The 16,737-nt window shown below is 45.4% G+C and overlaps 1 protein-coding gene across 1 annotated transcript in view; it reads right to left on the bottom strand.

Moving 5' to 3' along the window:
• Nucleotides 1-1,993: 1,993 nt before the first annotated feature.
• The window catches only part of SEMA3A (semaphorin 3A), a 192,817-nt gene continuing 178,073 nt past the window's right edge, over nt 1,994-16,737 (bottom strand). Inside the window, exons 15-17 of the mRNA XM_081191631.1 lie at nt 14,430-14,497; nt 6,373-6,515; nt 1,994-3,606 (exon numbers count right to left, since the gene is read on the bottom strand). Of these exons, the coding sequence (XP_081047757.1) occupies nt 3,151-3,606; nt 6,373-6,515; nt 14,430-14,497 (667 nt within the window). The 3' untranslated portion in view covers nt 1,994-3,150. The remainder of the gene's footprint in view (nt 3,607-6,372; nt 6,516-14,429; nt 14,498-16,737) is intronic.

Genomic DNA, 16,737 nt, shown 5'->3' with positions numbered 1-16,737 from the left:
CAGATTCCAGTTTAATATCTGTGCAGAATTGTTTGCTTCAGGCAGAAAAACGAGGAAAGTACTAAAGTTTTAGCACTTGCTTAAATGCCAGTGAAGTCAAATAAAATTGATTGAACATAAGAGTTAGCAAAGAAGATAGAAATCGATGTCTTCTTTAAAACTGGGTAGAAAACTTCTTTACTGATTGAGCATCATTAGAATACAAATAACCCGTTTTAGAAAGAAGGAAAAAAAAGCATTGGTGTGACAAAAGGATTTGAATTGCCTTCGTGAAAGAATGTGTTTGTTATATAGACTTATATTTACTGCATTATGAGTCATAGGGAAAATGGATTATGGAGTATCATAAAGTCCATCTGATGGGATTGTATTGATTTATAAAACAGTACTTGGCAAACAAAAATGCTTGCCAGTGCACAATTTCTTCTGCAGTATTAAATAGATCAACCTTGCCCAATGGTTGAAATGGGAATGAAAGGCCATTGTGTGAGTGGGGCACGTGAGGGGAGGAATTACGCCAGGTGGGTGCAGAGCCCAAGAAACTCCAGAGGGCAGCTCCCACCATTTCCTCCCTAAGCGTAGGAAGAGACCAGCCATGCCTCTGATCCACCAAGAAGCCAGTATAGGGGTGGTTTTGCCCAGGAGGCAGCAGATCTGGCCTACAAGGGGGCAGTGTAGAAGTGGCATTGGGCAATGTGTTCCTTGGAGGCTGGATCCGCTGCTTTTGTGGATCCTGCCACCTGAGATGGTCACCTCACCTTGCCTTGTGCATGGGATAGTCCCACATACTACATATAATCTATGCACCCTGAATTCTCCTCTGCTCTACCCTCCTTTTTCTAATAGCATTTCAAATCTGCCAACGTGTTCTATAGCCTGTCTATCCTCACAACAACCCTGTAAAGTAGACCGTAGAGCCAGTACTAGCACCTTAGCGACCAACAAATTTATTGTGGTGTAAGCTGCCTTGGGCTGGGAACTTTTGCATCAGATGCACCATTCTTGGTAAGCCATGGCAGTTTATGCAATATTACATGACTTGCCGATCAGACAGTTGGCAGTTTGAATCCCCGTGACGGGGTGAGCTCCTGTTGCATGCTCCCTGCTCCTGCCAACCTAGCAGTTCAAAAGCATGTCGAAGTGCAAGTAGATAAATAGGTACCGCTCCAGCGGGAAGGTAAACAGCGTTTCCGTGCACTGCTCTGGTTCACCAGAAGCGGCTTAGTCATGCTGGCCACATGACCCGGAAGCTGTATGCTGGCTCCCTCGGCCAATAAAGCGAGATGAGCGCTGCAACCCCAGAGTCGGCCACGACTGGACCTAATGGTCAGGGGTCCCTTTGCCTTTACCTTTTTTAAGGTGCTGCTGGACTATTATATCATTCCTAATGTAAAACCACGGCTAGTTGGAAATTATGGGAATGCAAAAGCTGGATGTAGAAGGCACAAATTTGGCCATGGGAATACGTTTGCAGATACCAGTAGGGATAGCTAAATAGGGATAAGAGATCCCATATCCAGTAAGGAAATATTGCAAAATCCATTCTACTTGTGAGTGCATTCTGTACTGCATATATCAGTGTGGGCTTGTGTGTATGTGTGTACACAGTCTTTTGGTACCCCTGTTATTCTCTGGATAAAGGTCAACACTTTGCTAATCCAGCAGTTTTCAGACCTTCTACTTTTGGGGCATTATTTTCACATTAACTTGAATGCCCTGGAGGCTCTGTTGTGTCAAAGAGATTCTGGGGTATGTTCCAATTTGTGTTGTCCACACAACCACTTGGCCCAAGTCCATTAGGCTTTATGCTTGCTTTCTGTGTCATACATACCCAATATTACCCAGGTGCAGCTCTTCTCATTGAGACACCCTAGACATCTCCAAAAAATTGCAGGCACTGCCAGAATGCCATCTGAAAACCACGACATTGACTGTATGAGCAGGTCAGATGGATTCTGCATCTTACAGTGTTGAGTTTTTGCCATCCACATAATGAGGTCATGAGCAGAGGAGATATTTTAATGCTATTCACAGTCTTTTGAAATTAAAAATAAAATATACAGCTTAAGTCAACCAAGTTTCCCTTCATTGCTTCAATCCATTTCTGTTTGTATCAAAGTATTATACAAGCTGAAGTCTTTCATACTGAACAATCAGGGAGGGGAAAAAAAGAAAATCTGTCCATGCAATACAGACTCTTTTGCCAGAAAAAAACTTGGTTTGGAAGGATAAATCAGGTTGGAAGTTACTCATCATAGAGAATGTCTGGCAAGGAGCTGAGTTTGCTGACTGTGTTGAACAAATGTTTGATAACAGACATTTAAAATTGAGCAACAGAAACCTTTGTTTTCCCTATTTAAAATAATTAAAAATTAGAATATTAGAATATTGTCAGACAAAAGCCTATTCTATTTCCTCCCCCACCCACCCACCAAGAGCTATCTTTGACTGCATATTGGTTGTGGTACATTTAAATAATTGTTTTAATAAAATACATCTTTAGGTCAAAGGTTAGGGGTGTCATCAGTAGTAGGTCAGAATGTTCCACTTGCTGCTGCTTCAGATAATTAATGGTTCATGGCGCTCCGACTTCAGTAAGCAATCAAGCACAGTATTGATTTCCTTCTTCCAGTACATATCTAAACAAGAGGACTTGTAGACCAGAAAGGGGGGGAAAACAAAAAACAGTCATGTGTACAACCAAGTGGGAAGGTGTTCATCAGCTGGATAAAAGTCTATGCAAGTTTTTAGTTAAGTTCAGGAAAATTAGCATGGCTGATGAGAGCTGTTCTGCACCTCCCTCTTTTATTCTTTTTCAAAATGGCAGAATGGCAGGTGACAATTTTATACCTCAAGTCCAAAGGGGATTGCCAAGACAGCCTTGCTGCAGATCCCATGAAACAATAAGTTAGTTTCGGAACAAGCTTATGTCCCCAAAATGCTGGAGAGTAGAGGGTCAGTGGTTTGTGTTTTTTTAACAAACAAACTGGGTTCATTTCAAACAAGATGGAAATTGTTTGAGCCTCCGAGCTCTCTGTAAACATCCACATAAAATGCCATGGGGAAAGTTCACGTATATTGCATTTTATTTCCAGTTATCTTGTCTATGCAAGTTTCTACTTGGATGAAGTTCCTAGAGGTAACTGTAGCTCAGACACTCCGTGGTGCCCTCTCAAACTCATGGGTCCTCCTATTCCTGCCTTTCTTGTTCTCTTGTAGATGCTTCCACTTGTTTGTGTTCACCTGGGCATTGGCGGGCCTCTGGCGCCGTTGTTTGCGGTCCCTTTTCCACACCTGCTCACAAAACTCATCCATGGTGTTGAGGTTGGGGTGGTTGATGAGCTGCATGAAGTCCCTGTACCAGACCTTCTGGCTTGGGGTCATGCTGTTAGAAGCTTCCTTGATCTTGGAGGTATCTCCCTCTTCCTCTTTATGAAGCAGCTCTTCAAGGTGTTCCGTGTCGATGATCTCCAGGGTCACCTTGAGGAGAGTTTGCATGAAGCCGTGCTCCACAGCGTGGCAGAAGTAAATGCCTGAGTCCTTCCGCTGCAAGCTCCGCAGCAGTAGACCTTGCTCTGTCCGGATCAGGCGATCATCTACTTTGATCTGTCAAGGAGGCAAAGAAAGGGGTCACTGTTCTCAATAGTGCTCTCCAGCTCTCTCACAAAGCCTCAACACTGTGTGCCAGCATCGCGTAGTACACTTGGATAGCAGAGGACCAGGATTTGAAACTGTACTTAGCCATGAAGCTCACTGAACAAGACTTTAGGTGATTTAGCCTCAACTACCTAACAGAGGGGCGCGCAGGTGGCACTGTGGGTTAAACCACAGAGCCTAGGACCTGCCGATCAGAAGGTCGGTGGTTCGAATGCCTGCAATGGGGTGAGCTCCCGTTGCTTGGTCCCAGCTCCTGCCAACCTAGCAGTTCGAAAGCACGTCAAAGTGGAAGTAGATAAATAGGTACCGCTCCGGCAGGAAGGTAAACGGCATTTCCGTGCACTGCTCTGGTTTGCCAGAAGCGGCTTAGTCATGCTGGCCACATGACCCAGAAGCTGTACACCGGCTCCCTCGGCCAGTAAAGCGAGATGAGCGCCGCAACCCCAGAGTCTGTCACGACTGGACCTAATGTTCAGGGGTCCCTTTACCTTTACCTTTACTGAAGGTGCTTTGATATAAAAACAGAATGCTACTCTAAGGTTTTTTTGGAAGGAATGGGGATCCAAATATGATAAACACCATGCTCTCTGAAACCAGTCAAGAACTCGGTAAAACAACCAAGCATATTATGAGGCTGTTTGCCCTGAAATGGAATTTCCAGCACACCTCATCGTATGTTACAGTGTTCAGAAATGGAGAAAAAAATGTTACAGGGCAGGAAAAAATGTTAGGATTTCAAATGGCTACAAAAATGAATCTATGGGAATCAGGGCAGTGAAACAGATCTGCAAGCACTTCAAAAGTTTAATCGGAGCTTAGGAGATGTGGGGCAGGAGCTGGAGTCCTCTGGTCCAAATCTAGGTCTCTAAGTGAAACCATGTCTCAATGAAGAAACAAAAGAACTTTTCAGCCACAGCTTCTGTAGTAATGGTACCTGGCCAGAGATCGTTTTGGGAGACAAGGACTAGGGAAGATACCTGCCTGCCATCTTCCATTTCTTTGCCAAAGGGTACTCTGTGTGTGTGTGTGTGTGTGTGTGTGTGTGTGTGTGTGTACACATTTATAAATAATACATACACAGGCACATACACTGGCTGCATTCCTGTTTACACTTACCTGAGAGCAGTGGCGTAGCGTGGGTTGTCAGCACCCGGGGCAAGGCAAGTAATTTGCGCCCCCTAACCCGTGGATTTGCGCCCCCAAATCTAACCCCCAGATGTTGTGCCCGGTGCGGCCGGCCCCCCCTGCACCCCCCACGCTACGCCACTGCCTGAGAGTAAGTCCCACTTAACCCAGTAAGCATGATTCTGAGTGAACATGTGAAGGATTGCACAAATGATAAAATCCACCAACGTTATCCATGTGGCTAAAGAAGGGCAAATGCCAGATGCTATTTCGTAACATGACAGAGCATGCTCTATTCTTCCCACCCCCCTTTTTTGGGGGGGCACCCAACCCTCAAATAATGAAGTTTTAGAAACTTAACTATACAAAACCTCTAGCTGTGAATAAAATATGTCCCTTGGATTCATAACATTTAACTGTCTCTCTCTCTCTCTTTCTTTCTTTCTTTCTTTCTTTCTTTCTTTCTTTCTTTCTTTCTTTCTTTCTTTCTTTCTTTCTTTCCTCTCCCCCACCCTCAGGTGGCGTCTAGCCAGCAGGGGAAAGGTTATTCTGTTAAAAATGAGGTGATGAAGTGGCCTTCCAGACTTGTAGGATGTCTACATTCCTACTAATCCCCCAGAGCACCTGGGGAAATGAAAAGCACAACCATATTATTATATAGGTAACTGTGCAAGGGCAGGAGCGGAGACACCGAACTCCTCACTTAACCATTTCTGTCTATAACGGCCTGGAAAGCTTTTTGTTTCCATGGGGATTACTTCAGAAGCTAAGCATCCTCATGAGGGTCTTAGGGCCTCTTTGTTGCTGCTGCTGCAAGGTGCAAAGATGGCACAGATTGAGGATACGGGAAAGACATTGGTTTGAGCTCCTGAAGTGAAGATCATCATGGAAGCAAAAAAACAAATGACCACCATGGAGGAATTTTAAGAGCTTACACTAACAATGGGTTTAGCACAGCAGCTGAGTCCCCGAGCTCAAGCAAATCTATTTACCTCATAAGGATGGGAGAGTCTGACTCTCTAGACATCTTAAAGCTGGTGCCCATCTAATCACTGTTCCTTCTGAGGTAAATATTGGGCCTTGCGGCAGGGATATAGAAGCTGCCACCTCCCAAATGCCTCCACAGTCTCTCCTAAAACTGGCAGGTTTGGAAACAGCCCAATTTCTTTGAGATGTTTCCACACCCAACTCTTCTGCTTTCTTAGGGGGGAAAAGTGAGCAAGAAGCAGGGTGGGGCGAGGAATCAAACTACAAACTTGTGCCTTGGTCATTTCAGACAGAAGATGGGGCCCCACAAAACTGAATTTTGCTTTATTTCTATTTATTTTTTAAAGGGCCCAGCAACACGTCAGGGAGAAAGCTAGGCTATAGCCTTACTCCCTGACATCTCATCTATGTAGATGTGGGTTTTTTTGAGGGGAGGGGTGTTGTGTAGTAAGCAGGAACATTTTATCATGTGAGTCCTGCTGCTACAATCCTGAAGTGGTACAGCTGGGACCCACGGGTCCCAGATTCTTGAGAACTGGGCCAGAGAGACTGAACACGCTGTTGAACCAGAAAGTCCTGGGATGTACTTTCAAGCATGCATACCTCTTCCTTTCGGTCATCGTTTTGCTTCTGGAATTGCCAATAGACCAGAGCACGCTGAGATTTGGGGCTGCATTCCAGGAAAGTGCTGCTGTTCTCCACTCCGTAGATGATCTTCTCTTCCAGCCCATGTCCACTTGGATTATCTGCAGGGAACAAGGAAGGAAAAACAAGGATATCTGAATGTTACTAGAAGAACTGAACGTCAGGCCCTGGATCGACTCTGCCCACCCAGGCCGGCCGCTGCATCCTTCTGGGCAGGAAGGAGTAGAAAGAGCTTCCTGGTCCAGCTGAAACTTTCTTGACCAATGAAGACATCTGGTGTGTCCCTGTCTTTGGAGAAGGGCTGCAGCACAGTGGGACAGCTTGGCAGGCGCAAGCTCCTACGTTCAATCCCAGGCATCTTCAGGAGGGCTGAGAGAGCCAGCCACCTCAAACCCTGGAAAGCCACTGCAGATCAGAGCAGGTGATACAGAGTAATATGGAACTGACAGTCTGACTCAGGATATGTACAGATTAGTGGTTCAAAACACAGCAACGCTGTTTCCCCGTCTACATGTCAAGTTGCATTAGCCTGCTGCTGGTCTGAACACCAGAGTGGGGATGTCTCCACCTGATGCACATTACCTGCTTGGATTCCCCACCCCTGCAACCTCCCCAGCTGTCACCTGTGCACGGACAGCGACTGTCTCAAACGTACACACCTTGGCTGATTGGAACATGGCTTGAGTTTCCCTTTTGGGTTGAAGCTGGTTTGAGGGAAACCACCTAAAACAGTAGTATTTCTCAATAAACGACAGGGATATGTCATGTGTAGACCAAATCCTGAGCCAGCAGTGGGAGTAGACTGGAGCCAGGGGAAAAGACAACATGTCCACAGCCTCCGGGTCATGTAGCTTCCTGGTCTTGCCTCTTCTTCAGTCCTGACTCGCTCTTTGGGCCCAGCTATTGGCTTGTCACAGTAGGGATGCAGGTGGCACTGTGGGTTAAACCACAGAGCCTAGGACTTGCCGATCAGAAGGTTGGCGGTTCGAATCCCTGCGACGGGGTGAGCTCCCGTTGCTCAGTCCCAGCTCCTGCCTACCTAGCAGTTCGAAAGCAGTGCAAGTAGATAAATAGGTACCGCTCCGGCGGGAAGGTAAACGGCTTTTCCGTGCGCTGCTCTGTTTCGCCAGAAGCGGCTTAGTCATGCTGGCCACGTGAGCTGGAAGCTGTACGCCGGCTCCCTCGGCCAATAAAGCGAGATGAGCGCTGCAACCCCAGAGTCGGTCACGACTGGACCTAATGGTCAGGGGTCCCTTTACTTTTACCTTTATTGGCTTGTCACAGAGATTATGGTCCTGGGTCACCTCAGGCTGACATGGTACAGCCCTGACCTTCCAGAATTTGTGTCCCAGAAGTGAGAGGGGAGGGAGTGCATGATCCCAGAGGATATTTTAACTCATTTATGTATTACTAAACCATCAGGAATGACTGCACTAGTCCTAAGCATGCTCTTTTCTTAAATGGGAGTCAATTATATAGATACCCCCCCCCCATACTTGGGCATTAAAGGTAAAGGTACCCCTGCCCGTACGGGCCAGTCGTGACCGACTCTGGGGTTGCGCGCTCATCTCGCTTAAGAGGCCGTGAGACGGCGCCGTCCGGAGACACTTCCGGGTCACGTGGCCAGTGTGACGAAGCTGCTCCGGCGAGCCAGCACCAGCGCAGCACACGGAAACGCCATTTACCTTCCCGCTAGTAAGCGGTACCTATTTATCTACTTGCACTTAAGGGTGCTTTCAAACTGCTAGGTTGGCAGGCACTGGGACCGAACGATGGGAGCTCACCCCGCCACGGGGATTCGAACCGCCGACCATACAATCGGCAAGTCCTAGGCACTGAGCTTTTACCCACAGCGCCACCCGCGTCCCTAACCTTGGGCATTAATTAATGATTATATGACAAAGATTTTTAAAAACATTATATTAATTCATGGCATAAGTTGACTCACTTTATCCCTTAGCTTCATTTCATTGGCTTAAAATATGAGATATTTTTCAAATGGGTGAACAAGTTTTCAATAGTTTGGGTGTGGTGTCAGAAGATCTAATTGTGCCTCAAGAGGTCTATGATCTACTTCAACATAAAGCCATAAAATGTAAGGCTTTAAAAAATAAAATAAAATACCGAAGTGTGTTTAGGTTATATGGCACTGCAGTTTGCTGCTGCAGCTGTTAATGACCAGAAATCTTGTTTTTGTGGAAACATTATTCAATTAATCACTTCCTCCTGTAAGCCGTAATAATTTATGGAAACATAACAAGCCTAATAAACCAGACCTTGCGGACGAGTGAAAGAAAGTGAAATAAATTACTTCCTTTTTGTAACAACATTGTTTTCAAGTTATCCATCAATTTGCAAGAAATGTTGGCTTGCCTTTGGATTTATATGGCAGTTGCTTCTGCTGCAGCACCACAAAGGCATTAAGGTCTAAGATTTCAAGGCTTCATTTTAACCGCCCCCCTCCTTTTAAAATGGGATTTAAATTGCAATGGCCCAGTAACTATTGGGAGCAAATACACAAGAAAGGATAAGCAAAAACAAAAAGGCTGGTTTAAACCGCGTGCTGTATGTTTTTCTACTTGTGAAATAGGTTGCCCAAGAAGCAGAACAATTTCCTCCTTACGCCAAAGCATGAAAACTGCTTCCGAGTCCGCAATACTAGCCCTCTTGGGCAAACATTTTGAAAAGGTGTTAATGTTCATTTCCCCTCTGCTCATGGCTCTTAGGCTGCCACAGAGGGCACATTGTTAGACGAGAGCCCAGGAAAATAAATGGATTACTCTAAAGTGTGTCATGGGATTGCTGAACATTTTTTGTGCTGCAATGGGCAACACAGCCCTCAGCAATGCCCAAGGGTGTTTAGATCGTGCAAGGTTACTTTGATTAAGATTGGTCTTTTTGGTGGTGGTGGGGTTTGCTTGAGGTTCAGAATCTTTACAGAACCCCATTTTTGTTTGTTTGTTCTAGAAATGCGGGATATGTGACTAAGAGCCTCTTGCAGTGTAATCCATTGTCAAGTCTTGTTTGACTTCATTTTGGCTGTGCACTAATCTAGCAAACAAAAAGCTGTTTGCTAAACTGTGGTGCCAAAAGGAAAAAAGCTGGCAGGCCAGTTGCTCTGATGTTGACACAGGAATCGTACATTAATGACATGCAGCCATCCAGATGCAAGTGTGTGTTGGGGGTGAATAAAATGAATTATTGCCACCCAGCTTGTAAAAATGAAATATCAAGTCGTCAACAGACACCAAATCAATAAGAAATGAATTGTTCCGGTTTTCTTTTCTCTTTGGGTTGTGATAACTTGATTCCCAGCAAGTAAATGGAATACTCCCTCAACAGGGGGATGAGCAGAGCGACCTTTGAGTTTCATCTTTGAAATGGTTCTACTTGAGAAGCATTGTGTCAGGGATTTGGAATGAACATCAACACAGAAAACTTTATTTGTAATGGCAGCAGTCTTAATGGGCTGTGTACACACTACAACTTTAAAGCACATCCAGAGCACATTCTCTCCCTCTAAGAATTATGGGCCCAATAGTTTGTTAAGGGTTGCAGGGAACTGTGACTTTGTGGTGAATAAACTACAGTGACCAGATTTCTTTGAGTGGGTGGGAAGTGTGCTTCAAGCGTGCTTTGAAAATATTGTGTCCAGGGCCTGGCTGTCTGCCCATTCCTGTTTACTCTGCATCCAGTGTGCTCCCTCTCTTGGTTTGGGAAGTGGTGTGAGCAAGACATAAGCCACAATCTATATCTGTGGTGCTGGAGGAGACTCTTGAGAGTCCCATGGACTGCAAGAAGATCAAACCTATCCATTCTGAAGGAAATCAGCCCCGAGTGCTCACTGGAAGGACAGATCCTGAAGCTGAGACTCCAATACTTTGGCCACCTCATGAGAAGAGAAGACTCCCTGGAAAAGACCCTGATGTTGGGAAAGATGGAGGGCACAAGGAGAAGGGGACGACAGAGGACGAGATGATTGGACAGTGTTCTTGAAGCTACTAACAGGAGTTTGACCAAACTGCGAGAGGCAGTGGAAGACAGGAGTGCCTGGCGTGCTCTGGTCCATGGGGTCACGAAGAGTCGGACATGACTAAACAACAACAAAGAACATATCTATCCTGTATCTGTCTCGCGTTTTTTTCTATTGCCTGCACATGAAGGATTATCTAGTCAGACTCTATGTCTAGCATAAAACCAGGAATAGCTGCATCTCTCCAGTAGAGGGCAGTGCTGCATAAGATCAAAAGCTGTATTTTCTACTCCTGTATGTGAATAATTGGTGAACTGGGGGAAATGGTTTATGTCCCATCCTTAGCCTGGCCTGGGAATTTTAAATCAATAACCATATACTTTATAGTGCTCTTTAACTGCCCCAATACAAGCAAAATGAAGAGAGACAAGCAGCTATCAATCAACTAACCAGAGTGAACAACTGTGGAAGCAACACAAGGTTGCTGGTTGGTTTAACCAACTCGTCCTAGTTAGGCTGCAACCCTCTAGGCTCACTTTCCTCATTGAATTCAGTGGACTTACTTCTGAGTAGGCGAGCACAGAACTGCGCTGTAAGTGATTTTATACGGCCTAGGACCCTCACACCTACGGGACCGCCTCTCCCGGTATGCCCCATGGAGAGCCTCAAGGTCCATAAATGGCAACACCCCAGAGGTCCCGGGCCCTAAGGAAGTTAGATTGGCTTCAACCAGAGCCAGGGCCTTCTCAATACTGGCTCCAGCCTGGTGGAACGCTCTGTCTCTTGAGACCAGGGCCCTGCGGGATCTGATTTCTTTCCGCAGGGCCTGTAAGACAGAGTTGTTCCGCCTGGCCTTTGGCTTAGAATCAGTTTGATTCCGTCCCCCTCTTTCCTTTTCCTTTCTCCTCCTATGAAGAGATTGCATCCTAATGTTTTAATGTTGTATCTTAATCTTTTAAATTTTATTTTAATCAACTTGTTTTTATTATTGGTTGTTAGCCGCCCTGAGCGATTATAAATAAATTATTATTATTATTATTATTATTATTATTATTATTATTATTATTATTATTATTAGGCTTGGTGCCAAGCAAGCTCGTTTCCGAGGGGACCATCTTCCATGTAAGGTGGTGGACAAGGGCATTTCTTCCTCTGGAGAGGAAAGTCTGACTGCATCATTCAGTCTCCCACCCTTTGCAGACACGAAGGGTGCAAGTTCAACATGCATTGTAGAAGGCTGGCATCAACAGAGCCTACAGACATGCAATGCCTCTTTCAATGCCAGGTCGGGCCACTGTCCTATGCAGCCCAGAAACACCCTCTCAGAACAGCAGCATCACTCCAAGATTTCATGCAGAGATCTTTCCCATCCTTGCCTCCTTTTCACTGGAGTTCCTTTGACCTTCCTTCTGCAGGCAAAGCACGTGGAGGAACGTTGCCACTTCCTAGTTTTCCATCAGGCAGTGGGGCTCATTTTAAAGTCAGCGTTATGGCTGAACATAATGAGCTGCTTAGAAATCGTTTCCTCATCATGGGCTGCAAATCAGCCTAACTCCTTAATAATGCAGAAATCGGGCAGCTCTAAAGCAACATCCTGAGCAGTCAGGACAGCATTTTGAAGAAAATTCACAAAACATTTATGAAAATTATTACCGTATTTTTCGCTCGATAACACGCACCTGACCATAACACGCATGTAGTTTTTAGAGGAGGAAAACAAGAAAAAAAATTCTAAACGAAACAGTGGATGTATGGTTTTTGTGGTTCATGCTGTGGCCACAGACATGTGATCTGACGGTGAGTTTGAGGTAGCCCAATGCAAAAATCCTGAGGATCCATGTGGATCCATGTTTTGTAACCATGTTTTTGCACCACTGCAGCCCCAGGTAACAGTGGGTGTGTGATTTTTTTGGTGCAAGCTGTAGCCATGGACATGCTATGTGATCTGATGGTGAATTTGGGGTGGCCCAGTGCAAAAATCCTGAGGATCCATGTGGATCTGTGCTTTGTAACCACGTTTTAGGTGGGAGGAAGGAAAAGGACTCAAGGGACAAGGAGCACGCATGGAGCAGGCTCTGCTTCTCTCCCTCCCCCCCTTAGCGAGCTGAAAAACTTTGCTGGAGGGACAGAGAGCCTGCTTGCTTTAAAGGAGCCTAGCGGACAGGAGCCGCTTACACGAGTGTAAGCGGCTCCTGTCCGGTAGGCTCCTTTAAAGCAAGCAGGTTCTGCTTCTCTCCCTCCTTCCCCCGCCCTTAGCGAGCTGAAAAGCAAAGCGGGAGGAGACTGAAAATCTTTCCTGCTATTTCCAGCAAAGCGGGAGGAGAGAGATACAGAGAGCCAGCTTGCTTTAAAGGAGCCAACCGGACAGGAGCCACTTACACTCGTGTAAGCCGCTCCTCTCCCGCTTTGCTCCTTTAAAGCAAGCAGGCTCTGCTTCTCTCCCTCCCCCCCCCCCTTAGCGAGCTGAAAATCTTTCCTGCTATTTCCAGCAAAGCGGGAGAAGAGCCGCTGAGTGGGGAGGAGGGAGAGAAGCAGAACCTGCTTGCTTTAAAGGAGCCAACCGGACAGGAGCCGCTTACACTCGTGTAAGTGGCTCCTCTCCCCTCTCGCTTTGCTCCTTTAAAGAAGCAGACACTCTGTCCCTCTCTCTTCCCCATTCAGCGGCTCTTCTCCCGCTGGAAACCACGGAAGAGGGAAGCATTCGCTCCGTAACACGCACAGACATTTTCCCTTACTTTCTAGGAGGAAAAAAATGCGTGTTATGGAGCGAAAACTACGGTAATACTCCAGCCATAAAAAGGTGAAGAACTCTGGCTTTGGGGCTACAATACCCTGGTTATACCACCTTAACAAATTACAAGATTTTTGTACTATCGGCCTATAACTAAGGCAACTGAATAAAGCATATGCCCATACCCAGCATGTTTACTTGGAAGTAAGTCCCACTGAATTCAGTGGGGCATGTTCCCAGATATGCATAGAATTGCAGCAACTGAATGGACTTACTCCTAAGTAAACATAAGCCATTTCTCCACATTGTAATGCAACTCCATCCAGTTTGCATTTATTAACTAAAAGATAATAAACAAATTGCATGTATTAAGGGAAAGCATGCGGGGGGGGGGGAGGTTATTAGTAAAATGAATGAGCAAAAATTTAGTAAGGTGTATATTAGGGCACTTACACTTACTTACAGCGCAATAGTACTGGTAAGTGTGTCTACTCAGAAGCAAATTCTTCATCTTCAATAGGAGTTATTCCTACATAAGTATATCATAGAATTCTAGAGTTGGAAGGGACGCTGATGGTCATCTAATCCAACCCCCTGCAGTGCAGCCATCACAATCAAAGCACTGCAGCTTTAGGCTACAATTGTACACACATTTACTCAAGAGCAGGGCTTCCCCCCCCCTAAAAAAAATGTTTATGGGTACTCTCAGGGCTGGATTTAGGTTTAATGAGGCCCTGAGCTACTGAAAGTAACGGGGCCCTTTATATGTCCAGCTGTCCTTTGTCAACAACAAATTGTCGCTTTTTGTGTGTGTTGAATATATGCTATATGGTAGTTTATGGACCTAATAGGTATCTAAAGCCATTTGCCACTGTTGCTGTGTGTAGGTTTTATTTTATTTGTTTTTTATCTTATATTTTGGAAATATACATCCAGTTTTTTCCCCTTTAAATTTTTTGGGGGGGCCCCAACAGAGTGGGGCCCTAAGCTATAACTTGCTTAGTTTATACGTAAATCCGGCACCGGGTACTCTCATTTTTACTCAAGAAAATCACCATTTTATAGTTCAGATCGGGGAAAAATAAATACAGTACAAAGATTCACAAAATGTTTAGGGGTATGCGTCCCCCTGCGTCCCCCCAGAAAAAAAGCACTCCTTTTGAACTCAGTGGGCTAGACTTCCAAGTAAGCATACATTGGAGGCTGTTACGCTTGTTTTCCTAGAGGTAAAGAGGAATAGATTTGCTCTGGTTCCATTCCTGACCCTTTCCTTTGGCTGAGTAAGGATCACGTAATGATCAAGCGTCTTACCATGATGCTGTAAGTCAGAGCAGTGAGTCAGAGGGTCACCATTTCGGATATCTTGTCGTCTAGTGCGTCTAAAGGAAACATATTAGAGAAACCAGTAAATCTCCATTGCATTCATTCACTGTATTTTTTAATATATATAAAAGGGGGGGGGATTCTTTAGAAGGGCAGCATGACCCACAGAAACTGAACTGGTGGCTTAAAACAATTTAAGGAAGTTTCAGACACAAGATCTACCCACTCTGGAAGAATGGCAGATGAAGGTGATAGACTACATGGGACTGGCTGAAATGACTGGCAGAATCCGAGACAAGGGGAAAGAGACGGCGGAAGAAGATTGGAAGAAATTTAAAATTTATCTTAAAAAATATTGTAAAATTAATGAGTGCTAAAATGTTGAGGTTAGAGAAAAAAGGGGATCACAGCTGTAAATGATTAAGTAAAAGAAAAGAACAAGGGAAAATTAGATAAAATTAAGGGGGAGGATTTGCTGAAATTAATTTTGAAATCAGGATGCAGAAAGGGGAGGTATGGGGAAGTCGGCAAAGCAGGGTTTAAGAAAAAAGGATTTTGAAATTATACATGTTTTGTTTATGTCTTTGTTTGTTTGTATTGTGTTTTGTTTGTGTTTATATAAATGTTGAAAAACCAATAAAAATTTTATATATATAAAAAAACAATTTAGGGAAGTTTCTCCTGCTGGATGCCTCTGTCAGGAAAGCAAATGGGTCAGCCAGACAACGCTAGGGATATTATTAGTTATATTATATTCAGAGAGAGATGTCGCCCAGAGATATGGATGCTTGAAGGAAATGATCCATTCCTTTTGTGAACAACAATCCAAACCATTTTCTGTCAGTGTTCGCATTCAGAAGTCAATAATTCCAACCCAAGTGAGCATTGTTGTTGCAATAGCCAAGGCCCTGAGGGGTATTGATTACAACTAAATTAAGTGTCTGAGATGCAGGCAGTTGAATTCAGGAAAGCTCGGCGTGCACACCAGGGAGCCATGGCTTCCTTCAATCTAGAGTACAGTGGTGCCTCGCAAGAGGAAATTAATTCGTTCCGCAAGTTTTTTCTTCTTGCGAGTTTTTCGTCTTGCGAAGCACGGTTTCCCATAGGAATGCATTGAAAATCAATCAATGCGTTCCTATGGAGACCGTCCGGGGACAGAGGGGAATGACCGCGCGCCTTCCCCTCTGTCCCCTCTTTTGAAGGAAGGGGCGGAGGGGAGAAGATCGCTTCTCCCCGTTGCAGCCCCTTGGTTCAAAAGGGGTCCGAGGACAGAGGGGAATGGCCGCGCGCCTTCCCCTCTGTCCCCGGAGATTGCGGGGCAAGCTTCGTTTTGCGAAGCAAGCCCATAGGGAAATTCGTCTTGCGAAGCAACTCGAAAACGAAAAAACCTTTCGTCTTGCGAGTTTTTCGTCTCGCGAGGCGTTCGTCTTGCGGGGCACCACTGTACAGCCATGTGCACACAATGCCATTAAAGCACATTCAAAACACATTCCTTCCCTCCAGTAATTCTGGGCACTGCCGCTTTCCCCTCTCAGAGTTACACCTCCTAGCAACCTGTATCAAATGACAAGCACACAATTCTTTGAGGTAAATAACACGCTTCGAATGTGCTTTCAATGTGTGGCATGTATGCAGCCTAATCTCAAATACGGCATCATCTCAGAGAAAGTGAGATCAGCCAAGATTTCTCTAACCCAGTCTCTTTAGATTATTTCATTTCATCAACAGTGATTCAGAGGTAGCCAGGCTACGGGTAGCTAACACCTGGCCCAGGGAAGATCCACTCCCTCAAGTGGTTATTCCCTCTTCTTGGTAACCCAAACCTCACTGGTTTTGATGGCAACAAAATCTTTTTTAAAAATTAAGTAGACACAGTGCAAATTAAACCTTCCAATGACTGGGAATGGGGCAATAACTGTCCTCTTCAGATGATCTGCATGGATCAACTGGGAGTGGGGGGGGGAGCTGTGAACCTGTGTGGGACACCCATTTCTGGCAACACCTGCTGCTGGAATGTGACCAAGGGAGGCTGCCAAAAAAGGCTAAGCATCTGCATTCTAGACTGCAGCGGACGTAAAGGTAAAGGGACCCCTGACCATTAGGTCCAGTTGTGGCCAACTCTGGGGTTGCGGCGCTCATCTCGCTTTATTGGCTGAGGGAGCCGGTGTACAGCTTCCGGGTCATGTGGCCAGCAGGACTAAGCCACTTCTGGCGAACCAGAGCAGCGCACAAAAACACCGTTTACCCTCCCACTGGAGCGGTACCTATTTATCTACTTGCACTTTGACGTGCTTTC

The sequence above is a fragment of the Podarcis bocagei genome (genome assembly GCF_964188305.1).
Source record: "Podarcis bocagei genome assembly, chromosome: 4".
NCBI lineage: Eukaryota > Metazoa > Chordata > Lepidosauria > Squamata > Lacertidae > Podarcis > Podarcis bocagei.
Note: the sequence above shows the minus strand (reverse complement) of the source record. Positions and strands in the feature narration are given on the sequence as shown.